Below are 13,238 nucleotides of genomic sequence, written 5' to 3' on the forward strand. Positions count from 1 at the left end.
CTCTATCTCTACCATGTCGTCACCGGAATGTTGCGATCTAAGTTGAACCACCGCGATCTGAGCTGCGAAGGTTCGTGAATATTACACTTTTTACTACTCCACCAATGAGTCAGTTCGAGGTTACTCCAAACTCCAGTTGTGGTGGACAGAGCTTCGAAATGAGGGTCATGGTAACAAAAAAGATGTGCCATGGTAGACAAAAATTCAAAACATGCACCATTGTTATATGGGTGGCTTCCACGCAGTAGTTTTGTAAGCTTCCCTAGCTACATTAAGGACAACTATAGTTTTTGGAGTTTCAGAAAGAAAAATGATAAAGTGTCTTCAATTAAATTTTATATATCTTCAATATAATAAATATGCTATGAATGAGTTACACACAATTCGCATCTTTCCAGATTGTAAATGTTGCTTTTAATTCATGGATTTTCTTACCCTCAAAATACTTTTGCTATATTTTTTTTTCAAATTTGGACAAATGATCATATTTCATCAAAGAAAATACTTGATTCTGATTCTGCACAAGCTTTTTTTGAAGATATGCAAAATATGCACAGAGCTGGAGACATGGATTTAGCAAAGAAAGTGTTTGATGAAATGCCAATGAAAGAATGTGTAAGGTCTCTCAAATCAATCTAGAGAATTTCTCTGGACCAAATCAGAGAAAATTCAGTGCAAACCAAAAAATTTCTTTGGACCAACCCAGATAAAATTTAGTTCAACCCAAAGAAAATTTAATCCAAACTAGAGAATTTTTCTGGACTAACCCAATTTTCTCTGAAGTAGACCACTAGTCCTCATTGTTGTCCAGAGAAATTTGGATTTTTCTTTATCATGTGTCCAGAAAAATTTAGAATTTTCTCTGTGATATGTCCAAAAAAATTTGAAAATTTCTCTGTAATTTGTCAGGAGAAATTCTCTTAATCGAATTTTCTCTGGATCAATATTGAGAGACCTTAGATATTATGAAAATATTGAGTGTTCTTTATGCTATAAAATCTTAATATTAAGGATCTTCAAAAAAAATTCCCATTTAAATTAGGTGTATCTAAAGAATATAAAATTTACATAAAATATTAAAAAAAATATACTTAATTTTTCGAAAAATAAACTCAACTTTTTGAAACTTAGTAAATGCTATGCAATTATATACGATTTCATAATATTTTAAAAAATTATTAAATTTAAAATTTAAGTGTAATTCAAACCGTTTGACTCTAGGACCCGAATCAAGATTATGATAAAGGAAAGGAGGGTGCATCAGCATGCGAAGGTGAGATTCGGGGTAGGCCAGAGTTGGGAGAGGGCCAACCGTAGGAAGATTTGTCAGTAAAGGCAACAAAATGCGCAGGTGAGAATTGTGGGTCAAACGTTGGACGCGTTTAGTGGAGATTATGAAACAAAAATACTTGCGACCAGTAATTAAAGGTGGCACTAATGATATGACAATAGATTTTATCTATTATCATAGTGTTGTTGTGTCTTGATTTTATTTTTTATTTTTTTATTTTTTTATCTCATTAATAGTAGTTTAGTAATACCAAATTAGTGTTACCAATCACCGGATTATGAAAATAGCTTATAATTTATTTTAATAGAAAAGTTTGTGTTAAATTATTTTATTTAAGTTTTATTTATAGTTTATTAGATAAAAATAATTTTAATAAATTAAAAAATTTAATTTTTTTAAAAATTAAGTGAAGCATACTTTTAATTTTAATTTTTTAATTTTTAATTTTTAATTTAAAATAATCTCCATCAAAAACCCAAATAAAACTGACGATTAATTGGTTTTTCTAAAAAAAGAGGAAATCGTGTGTTGTAAAAACACATGGTAATTTTTGGTTGGTTCTGCATTCCGGCTTGGCTACTGTCCACCGCTTCGCTCGAGAGCTACGCTATCAAAACATGTGGGAACACGCTTAGAAGACACCGGCTTCGTTTGTAAACCAATTATTTTAATAATTTTTTAATTAAAATAAAAAATAAAAAATTAGTATATTTAGAATATTTTTAGAGGTTTATTTTTAGGGTCCTGATATTAAATTTTATAACATAAAGGATATCTAATGTTTTAATAATGTCTAAGGTTCCTCAATTTGATCGAGAGAAATTTCATCCAAAAAAATTTTGCCTAGAGAAATTCTGGATTAGAGAAATTCTCTCTAACTCAGAGAAATTCTTTGTTTCTCTCCAGCGAAATTTTCAAATTATGTAAAGAACTAATAGCTATGGTTTTTAACTCAAAAAAAAGAGGACCAAACACCACCAGCACTGATGCAAAGAGAAATGTGCACACCAGACAGATTATACACAAAATTATTGCATTCAGTGCAACCAAGAAACAAAATTCGATTCTTTTGAAATTTCTCTGAGTTTAAACTAAAGAAATCTAGAGAATTTCTCTAAACTTCACAGAAAAATTCTTATCATAGAAGAACTTCTCTAGACTCACTTCAAGAAATGTGCACACCAGACAGATTATACACAAAATTATTGCACTGAGTACAACCAAAAAACAAAATTCGATTCTTTTAAAATTTATCTAAGAGGAGAATTTCTCTAGACCAAGGAAGAATTTCTCTAGACTCACTTCAACCTAGAAATTTTTTCTCAAAATCAGAGAAATTTCCCTCACCAACCTAGAGAAATTCACTCAAATCAGAGAAATTCCCCATCTCCAAATCACTCAACCCAGAGAAATTCACAACTCAAAAATTTAATTTTCTGTCACCATTCGAATCTGACCACTTAGCTTGCGTGATATTCTCAAGCTGAACCTGAGTATCCTTAAACAATTGCATCCTCTTAGCCTCCAAATCTTTAGCGAATTGCATCACCTACTTCTCCAATTCAGTCATCTACCTCTACTTTTTCAATTCCCTATAAAATATGAATCATCCACCACCGAAGACAGCTGTTTTTAAAGAAACACCACCAGCTAGACCACCAGCCCTAGCGATGGCTACTGGTACACCAAAGGCATCGCCAACGGCGGAGAAGGAGCCTTTTTGGCCGGCGTGGTTGTAGATCCGATCAAGTAATCAAGGTGGGAGGAAGAAGAACCAAAAGCTAGTGATTGATCCGTTAGATTCAAAAACCCTAAACCTTCTTTCAAGAACACCTTGTTTTTGCGGATCGATTTAATCACCTCCGGAGACGCGTTCTTCATATCACCTCGAACTTGGTAGCGATCGAAGTACACCGACGCATGCATTGCCCCCATAACCTGCATGACGGCATTGGTGACCAGAGGTCTGATTCCGTTGCCAGAAATCAGAATGATGGCTTTCGGAGCGCCATCTCTGGGTCAGGGCATGTACGTTACGGATCGTGATGGTGATCGAGTGTGGAGTTGTGTTGAGGATGGATGTGAATCGACGAGCCATTCATGTAGAGGACTTTGATTCAATTTTTGATTGGATTTCTTGACAGAATTGGAGAGGTCTCAGAATGGAAAAGTTGAGAAAGAGAGAAAGAAAGAAAGAGAGAGAGAGAGAAATGAGTTTTGATTTGGTAGAGTCAAATTTCTCTGTGATATATGGGTGTAGTGTTAAGGGACTTTAGACATTACAAAATAAAATTGTGAATCTCTTCTATTACTAAAAATGAGAGAGGGACTCTAAACTAATTTTTTCATAATTTTTTAACATTTTACGAAAATATATACAAAAAAATATAGAGAATTTTTTTTTTTGATTTTTTAATATAAGTTATAAATTTTTTAATTTTTTTAAGTAACTTTTAAAGTAAAAGTATTACATACCAAATGAGACCGTAGTAATAGATAAATAGGGGCATTTCCGTAATCTCAAGTGTTAGGTCGCGATAAAATAGTTATATATGTAAGTTTATTATTTTTTGTAATATAAATTAATTTAAATATATAATTATTAATATTTAATAATTTTAATTTTTTATATAATTATTAAAAAATAATGAATCGAATAATCAAAATTGATCTCGAAACGCGTGCGAGAAGCGAAACCCAAACGCTTCTTCGCCATTCCTTCTCATCTTCGGTTATTTATTCTCGCCCCTATGTGTTGTTCTCTCCATCTTAATTTTAACTGGTTCTCTCTCTTACTCTCTCTAACATAAAAGAAAAAGATATGGAAAGTTTAACTCTCACCGGATTGTTAAAGAAGGTCGCCGGAGAATTTCCCTCCCGGCGAGCGATCTCAGTTTCCGGAAAGTTCGATCTGACATACGATCGCCTTCATCAACTCATCGAACATGCTGCTTCTCGCCTCCTCTCCGCCGGCGTTATGCCCGGTGATGTCGTCGCTCTCACTTTCCCCAACACCGTCGAGGTTTCAATCTTTTATTCACAATTATAAATAAAATAATAGATTCTAATAAATTGCATTAGTTTGGATCATTCATTTCTATTAAATAATGAATTAATTAATCAAGGTTTGAGGTTTTAATTTATTTTTGTTTTCCTTCATTTTCTTAGTAGCCAAACAGTTTTTTTTTTCTTTTCACTCGTTTAATTAGTGATTTTTTTTTTAATGAATTTACAGTTCATAATCATGTTTTTGGCCGTAATTCGGGTTCGTGCCACGGCTGCGCCACTGAACTCGGCTTACACCTCGGACGAGTTCGAGTTCTACCTTTCCGACTCGGAGTCCAAACTCCTCATAACATCAAAAGAAGGAAACGAGCGGGCTCAAGCCGCGGCGTCAAAGCTCAAAATCACACACGTCACAGCCGCACTACCTCAAGCCGACTCGGAAGTCTCTCTCTCATCATCGACTCATTCCGAGTTAAACCTTGACTCGGTCTCCAAAATCATCAACCAACCCTCAGACACCGCACTCTTCCTTCACACATCCGGCACCACGAGTCGACCCAAAGGCGTGCCATTGACTCAGATCAACTTAGCTTCCTCCGTGCAAAACATCAAATCGGTATACAAACTCACTGAGTCAGACTCAACCGTCATCGTCCTCCCGCTCTTCCACGTCCATGGGTTAATCGCTGGGTTACTGAGTTCACTCGGCGCCGGAGCCGCAGTCACTCTCCCAGCCGCCGGAAGGTTCTCGGCTTCAACATTCTGGTCAGACATGAACAACTACAAAGCCACGTGGTACACTGCTGTTCCCACTATCCACCAGATCGTTCTAGATCGCCACTTCAGCAAACCCGAACCAGCGTACCCGAAGCTTCGGTTTATTCGAAGCTGCAGCGCGTCGCTTGCGCCAGCCATATTGAGCCGGCTTGAGGAGGCTTTTGGGGCGCCGGTATTGGAGGCTTATGCTATGACGGAGGCGACCCATCTTATGTCATCAAACCCGTTACCCGAAGATGGTCCGCACAAAGCCGGGTCGGTTGGGAAACCCGTGGGTCAGGAAATGGCTATATTAGATGAAAATGGTGTACAACAAGAGGCTGGGAAAAGTGGGGAGGTGTGTATTAGGGGACCAAATGTGACTAAAGGGTACAAGAACAACCCCGAGGCCAATAAATCGGCTTTTCGGTTCGGGTGGTTTCACACCGGTGATCTCGGGTTTTTGGACTCGGACGGATATTTGCATCTTGTTGGGCGGATTAAGGAGCTTATCAACCGTGGAGGTAATATATATAGATATATGTAGATTTTTAAAAGGAGATGAATTGTCTCTAGCTCAAATGCTGTTTGGGTTCGTAGCTTCATGAGTTTCGTTTCAATATCTTCTATTTTGTTGACTATTTTGTGAACATCATTCACAAAAAATAAATAAATAAATAAATTACTTATAATCTTTTCAATTTATCATATATTATTATCAGATTAATTTAATTTTTTTTATAAATGATATATATAATTTATCTAATAAAATTAATATTTTAAATAATTGTAACGATTTTCTTATAAATAATATATACAATTCACCTGATAAAATTAATATTTTAAATAATTAAAACGAGACTCCTAGTACAAACCCAATTCCACCTCATATATATATATATATATATATAATTCTCTCCTCTCCTCTTTTTCTTTTTTCTTTTTTTTCTTTTTTTTTTTTTTTTTTTTTTTGTGGACTGTATTGTTGGTTTGATTTGCTTTGGTTAGGTCAGCTTGGTAAGTTTGTTTGATAGGAAGTATTTTGGTTTTTTGGGTTTGTGTCTCATTGGCTAGCACTTGGCCAAATGTGGCGTTGGTTATATCGTCAGGTTTTTTGCCTCCCACTTGTTCCTTGAAACTGACCACTTTTTTAGGCTACCAGGCAAAAAAAAAAGTTATTGAAAATGACTTTGCCATATTTTCCAAGTCTCCCAAATCTTTTAAGCGAATACCTTAATTATTGCTTAAATTGTATTCTATGACAAAATATTTGGTAGCTTCACACCACACCATTCACATATTTATGCATTGTGTTTTACTTTTTAAACTACTAAGCTTTAAAAAAAACAAGGTAGTACACCACATATATTTGTCTTTACTTATTTATCTCACAATCACAAGTATTTTGTTGTAAACTTTGTCAATTGTTGTACCAATTACCCAATTAGTGTCATGAGCCCATGTTTAGATCAAATTGTGATGGTAATAATATTAGAGGGATAAAAAAAGGAAGAAAAAAATTGCATCAAGAGAAAAGGTTGCAAAATTTTTGGGATAAAGTTATATTTTCATTTAGAAGAGAAGATGTCATCAATTTTAACATTTTGTTATCCCTACACTTATTTTCAGGAGAGAAGATCTCACCAATTGAAGTGGATGCGGTCCTTCTATCTCATCCAGACATTGCTCAAGCGGTTGCATTTGGAGTTCCTGATGACAAATATGGCGAAGAGGTAAAAAATAAAGTCCAATAATTTCATATCATCATAAGGCAATGCTTCAACAGTATATGAGTCATACAGTTACTTAAAACCACCTTGAGGACATACATAATTGTCCGTTGATATTCCATTTTGAGAAATTGCATTTCAATTCGGTAGTAAAAAATTAATTTCATTTTTATAGGACGTGCAAGTCTTTTTTGTATGTCGCATGAAGAAAATATTGTACCTGTAACTAGAGTTGCAAATGAATCGAACTGTTCATGAACAAATTCGGCTCGATTCGTTTAGTAAACGATCATGAACAAATTCGGCTCGATTCGTTTAGTAAACGAGCTGAGCTTGAACTTACATAAGTTCAGCCCGTTTATCTTTATTTAAATAATATAAATAATATTAAAAAAAAATTATCAAGCCAAGACAAGTTCCAGTTTCATTAATATTAGCGAGTTCGAGTCCAATTCCTTATCGAGCTGAGGTTGAACTCAATAAACGAGCCGAGTTCGAACTCAGTAAAACTTGACTCGGCTCAATTTGTTTGCAGCCTTACTTGTAATGTTGTTATTTTTAAACTGTCTCATTGAAATGTTTGTTTCCATTTGGGAAGTGGTTGCATCGTGTACACGTTACATGATTTCATGATTCTATGTCCCCTACTATGATTGGATCAACTACTTAAAAAAAACAATATTCATTATAAGAACAATTATGTTCTGTTTGGAAGGGACTCGGATTCATCCAAACCTAAGCAGACCAGACCGTTTCGTGTCCGGATCATAATCCCACATTAGTCCATGCCAATGCTTTGGTCAGCCAAAACATTTTTTTTTTTGTTGTCATCATCCTTCCAATAATTTTTGTATGTAGGGCCTTAAGCTTTATGCTGTGTTTAGTTTGAGGATTTGGGGAGGAATTTGGAAAGAGAAAGAGAAAAGATGTATGAAACTAGATGAAATGTAGATATATTTTATTAACATTTCACTTAACTTTTCTCTTTCATTTTCCAAATTCCTCCTCAAATCGTCCAACCAAACACAGCGTCAAGGTCCTCTCTCACTCTCTCAATCTCTCTCTCACATGTTATGCATTTATACAATTGTTAAGACCACATTTAAAACATCTCTTTCTTAACAGATAAATTGTGCTGTCATACCTAGAGAAGGATCAAACATTGATGAGGCAGAGGTGTTGAGGTTCTGCAAGACGAATCTCGCCGCTTTTAAGGTCCCTAAGATGGTGTTCATCACCGATTCTCTCCCAAAGACCGCTACTGGGAAAATCCAACGCCGCTTTGTTGCAGAGCACTTCCTTGCTCAAATCTCTACTGCTAAGGTCCCCAAGTTTGGAGCCTAAACCAACACTTTGTGCTTGTCTGCAATTATAAATCGTGTCGTATTAGTGATCTACCATTGAACCCAAAAGAAAAGAAAAGAAAAAAGAACGTGGCTTGGAAGAAATTCAAAGTCTCCGAAGAGGGATAGAGGAGATTTCAACATTTTCAGAAGTCCAGAAGGTTCAGTGTCATTGAATCCAAAAAAATAAAATAAAAATAAAAACATTTTGTTACACACAAACAAATTGTTTGGTTATAAAGTTGAAAGGATGGTAGAGTGAATGTTCTTTTATTTTTAGGTGCAATGTACGTCATATGTACTATCCAAAATCATCACAAGTTCAATTTTATTTTTGCCTCACTAGTTTGATTGTTTGTTTAATTTGGGATAAATTACTAATTGGTCCTAATAATTGGATTTAATTCAAATATTGATTTATTGAAAATGAGTTCTAATAAAACCGTCGTTAAAATAATTTTTTTGTGTCATTTTTTGTATACGCCATTAAAAATTGACAATTAGTGACTTTTTTTATTATGATTTTTATAAATTGTTACTAAAATTTATAATTAGCGACTTTTTTTGTGATAATTTTTAAATTGTCGTTGAAAATTAACAATTAGTAACTTTTTTAGTAGTGTTTGATAAAAAATACTATTAATTATCGTAAGATCTATTAGATAATAAATCCACTTATTAGAATCTATCACGATAATCATCCAACTTGATTTATGGGCAAATATTTGTTATTGAGTTTATTTTTGATTGATTAGTTTTGATCCTTGTAAATATTAGGTTATTTTCGAGTTTTAGAGACAATATGATAGTTAGGGGTGAGCAGTGGATATATCGATTTGTCCAAATCGACCAAATCAATCTATCGCATTTTGGACAGATGCATAATGACGAGCAGACGATTGCGAATTGATTTTTTTCAATCCACCTAATTTTGGACGGATGACGGATTTGAAGTTCATTTGGCCGCAACCGAACCGTCAAATCACGAGCACCCCTAGTAATTTATAAGATTTTGTGTTTTCAATTTATTTAGATATTTTGTTTATGTTTTCAATTGAAAAAGAGTTTAATATTTGAATATATATTTTGAATTAAAAAAATAAATGTATTATTTTTCTATATTTTTTGATGGTTAAATCTAACTCTAAAAATAATAAATAAAAAAGATGATATATGCTTGTTAGTTTTTATTTTAAAAAATAGATATAGATGTAACAATATAGAGGCATACAATCACTACTACTGCTTTGTTCATGATTTTGGTGGCTTGAATTATTTTTATATTTTAAGAACCATATATTGTAATACTTTATGTGGATGAAAAATGCTATGATTGGAATATGTGGATGAGGCATGCAATGATTGTAATATTCTAAAATTTCAAACTTTGTTTCTTTGAATGGGCCGTGCAGTGATTGTAATACTTTTTTAAGTCATTGATTATAATACTTTTTTTTTTTTTTTTTTTGAAGGAAGGATGCAAGTTAAATTATGTTGAAAATTTATAAAATTTTAAATCGCCAAATCGATTCGCATCCATCCGTCAATCTATCAATCTGCTCTATTTACATCCGTTAGATTGGCTGACGGATGCGGATTGATTTTTTTCAATCCGTCATTCTGACAAACGGATGGTGGATTGAAAGTTTCGTGACCGCAACTGACCCAAGCCCACTCCTATTGATGGCATCTCCAAGATTTGAGATAGAATCGATTCATTGTAATCTCTACCTTCATAGCAAAATTTCTTTGGAGATGTGAGATTATTGTTGAATCACAGAAAATGCGTGCATGCGTTTTGTGTTTGTTTTTTCAATATTTCTCATATTTGCTTTGCAATAACACTAGCCATGTTAACCGTGGTAACAGTGGTGGCTTTGGATGTCAAGGTCGACATGCAATTATGATTTGCATGTAAAACTGAGCAATCTACCGGACAGATTAAATTGGAGACAACCTTAAGTCTTTATATAAATTAGAAATAACAATTTTATCTCCATCTTACAATCTCACTCACTTTGTGAGTCTTTTGTTTTCCTCATTAAAAATAATAATAAAAATAAAATAAAATAAAAAGGCAGGGTAAGATTTGTGTACACATTTTGTTTTATCCACAAATTAAATACCGTTTATCTCCATATTATTCAATTTTTTAAAATGAAAATATTAAAATATTGCACTTCTTTTATTCTTCATCTCTTTTCACATCTCTCATCTTTTCTTTTTAATCTAGGGTAAATTACAATTTGCCTTTTTTATGTTCGGCTACATTTTCATTTTAGCTCTTAAAATTTATTTTTTTTCACTTTAACCCTTCATATTTCAAGTTTTTCTCATTTTATTCTTAAAGCTAACTTCTGTTCAAAATTAAACAGAAAATGACACATTAACAGTTACGTGGTATAAAAATAATTTATTATATATAACTTGTACTTTTGATAGAAACTCAAATTTTAATATAATAATATATTTTTATTTTATGTGACAGTTATCATGACATTTTTTTTGGTCTAATTTTAAACAAAAATTAACTTTAAAAATAAACTGAAAAAACTTGAAATATGAAAGATGAAAGTAAAAAGAAAAAACAAATACTACAAAAATATATTATTTAGTGATATTAGTCCAGTGTCATTTTCTTAAAAAGTGTCATTAAAATATTATATAATGACACTAATCATGTCTTTTTTATTATAAAAAAAGTACCATGAAAATATTATCTAATAACATGTTATAATGACATTCAGCCCATCAACATTGGCCTGGGCCACTCGAAAATCGGACAAGAAGTCACAAATCAAGTTAACTGTAGTCTCCACAGATCGGACGCTTGGTTTCGAGAGGACCATATTTCCCAACATATGGAGAAAAACGGCCCCAACGTGTCATCATCATAACAATGACATGTTATGGTTAAGTGGCATTAATCTAGCGTCATTTTTTCAATGAAGTGCCATAAAAATATTATGTGCACCAATATTAGATTTTCTATATCTAATATATGCAAAAAAAATTTAGAAAAAAGTTATTTATTTATACACCTTTTTTATTTTGAAATCTATTTCGTTCCGTTGTCAGATTTGAACCAAATTTTAGATTGAATGGATATCTCCCAATCTCATTACTCTTACTCTCCCCTTCCACAATCACTCGTTCTATCGTCAGATTTGAATGAGGTACTTAGATTTCTACTTCGGTTGCTGGAAAATAAGATCATTTGAAGCAAAAGTTCAACATCTCTTATTATTATGGAATGAAAGGTGTTGTTCATCTAAAATACCTAACTATTTTTGCCTGAATCTTGTTTACATGTGTTAAAATTATGAAATTGATAAGTGAATTAAATGTTTAAATCCTTCTTCTTCTTTTTATTTTTTTATTTTTTATCTTTCTATCTAAAAAACACTTCAGAATCACTTCATGAGGCATCATTACAGGTAATCTCTCTCCCCTCTCTTCTTGATTATTTTTTATGAAAGAAACTTAAAAGACAATATGTAAATGTATCCCATTTTACGTAGTTTGGGTATTTTTCAATTAACCTTTTATATGTTTGATGAAAAAGTATTGCTATTAGCACCTTATCAATTATTTTGAATCCTTTATTTTTTTGAACCCTTATTTATAAATTTTAAAACTCATAAAATTTATTTTCTCTCACCAAATAATACCAAAATTATCTTTGCAAAAATATTACACTCATTCAATTGAATGTACACCTCCACAACCCCAAAAAGCCTCTCTCCCAAAAATCCTAACAAAACCCATGAAGGTGATTATTATTTCATCTCCACATATTTGTTTATGACCTGAGAAAATAAATGTAGGGCTTTTTGTTGTTGATTCAAAATTTTATTTTTGTGGGTTCAGCGATCTCCATGAGTTTCGATTATCTGTTCCCGAACAAATAAGAAATATTTGGTTATTTGTGTAAGAATTTATTCTTAATTGGGCTACCATTAACTATGTTTTATTTTGATTTGTGAAAAACAGGTTGAAAGTGATTCAGACAAACTGACTGGTATGAGCCCAAATTAATTTTGTGATTCATAAAGTTTTGGGCCATGGTTCATCTTAGTGGTTTTATTATAAGTATGTGGTATGGAGGTGTAAGGCTTGTTTGAGTAATTTGGGTTCCTTAATGGGAGGGCCCAATAATTATTGTTTAGGCCCAGTCCCCTCTCCTATCCTATTAGGGTTTACCTATATTTATATATATGTAAATCTAAGGGTTGTTAGCCCCATTGAAAAACAACGTGAAAAATATACGAGAAGGAGAGGAAGAGCTGGTACTAAGGTTTTCCACTTGTGAATACCGTATTGTTCTTAAGAAAGCAACACTCAAGACAATGGCAGAATTAAATGGTATGTATTTACGTTCTTATTTTAGTAATTAATTATATTCATAGTGTTTTGATTTCTAGTATAAAGATCCTGTAAACTTACAATTTGTTCCCGAATAAATGAATAATGTTTAGGCCTGTGTTCCCGAATTTCAATCATATATTCCGGAGTTCAGTCCCAAAAAAATGACGAACAGTTTTTATTATTTTCCTCATTTTTTTCAAGAAACTTACCCTTACAAAGCTAATCTCCTCTGAGCTAAGAACATCATCAAAGTTATGAACCTCATCTGAGCTTTTATTGTTATAAACACCAAAAAAAATTCACTTTTGGAAATTAAAATTTTAGTCGCCAAAAGCCTTATTTTAGTCTTCAATGACTTTTGGCGACTAATATATTTGATCGTCAGTTTGGTCATCAATAGTTTGTCGGGAAAAACAATCGGTGACTCAATGGTTTTAATAGCAAAATTCAATATATGACGACTAAAATTCTTTTTTGTCGCTGAAAATAAACTTTTTGTGACCAAAATTTTGGTCACCAAAGATAAAAAAATAAATTTTTATTTTCTATTCAGCAACTAAATAATTTTAGTAGTCAAAACTCAATATACGACTACTAAAATTCTTTTTTGTCTCCAATTCTGACATTTTTAGCGACTAAATTTTTTTTTAGTCCCCAATAACTAATATACCCTGACTAAAAAAAATTAGTAGCTAAATATTTTACTTTTACTGACTAAAAAAATTTTTAGTCGCCAATTCTACA

General features: G+C 32.7%; 1 protein-coding gene across 1 annotated transcript; it reads left to right on the forward strand.

The window, feature by feature from the left end:
* Positions 1-3,945: 3,945 nt before the first annotated feature.
* AAE3 (AMP-dependent synthetase and ligase family protein) lies at positions 3,946-8,471 on the forward strand. Its single transcript, XM_028241242.2, has 4 exons — positions 3,946-4,313; positions 4,527-5,577; positions 6,683-6,786; positions 7,909-8,471. Exons 1-4 carry the CDS (start codon positions 4,113-4,115, stop codon positions 8,125-8,127), a joined length of 1,575 nt encoding a protein of 524 aa, XP_028097043.2. The 5' UTR covers positions 3,946-4,112; the 3' UTR covers positions 8,128-8,471.
* Positions 8,472-13,238: the final 4,767 nt, after the last annotated feature.

The sequence above is a fragment of the Camellia sinensis genome, chromosome 2 (assembly GCF_055761805.1).
Source record: "Camellia sinensis isolate YWXY chromosome 2, ASM5576180v1, whole genome shotgun sequence".
In the NCBI taxonomy this organism is placed as follows: domain Eukaryota; kingdom Viridiplantae; phylum Streptophyta; class Magnoliopsida; order Ericales; family Theaceae; genus Camellia; species Camellia sinensis.

Coding starts and splice junctions, on each gene's coding strand:
- AAE3 (XM_028241242.2), top strand. CDS start 4,113: ATGGAAAGTTTAACTCTCACCGGATTGTTAAAGAAGGTCGCCGGAGAA. Junction 4,314..4,526: donor CTTTCCCCAACACCGTCGAG/GTTTCAATCTTT, acceptor ATGAATTTACAG/TTCATAATCATGTTTTTGGC. Junction 5,578..6,682: donor GGAGCTTATCAACCGTGGAG/GTAATATATATA, acceptor ACTTATTTTCAG/GAGAGAAGATCTCACCAATT.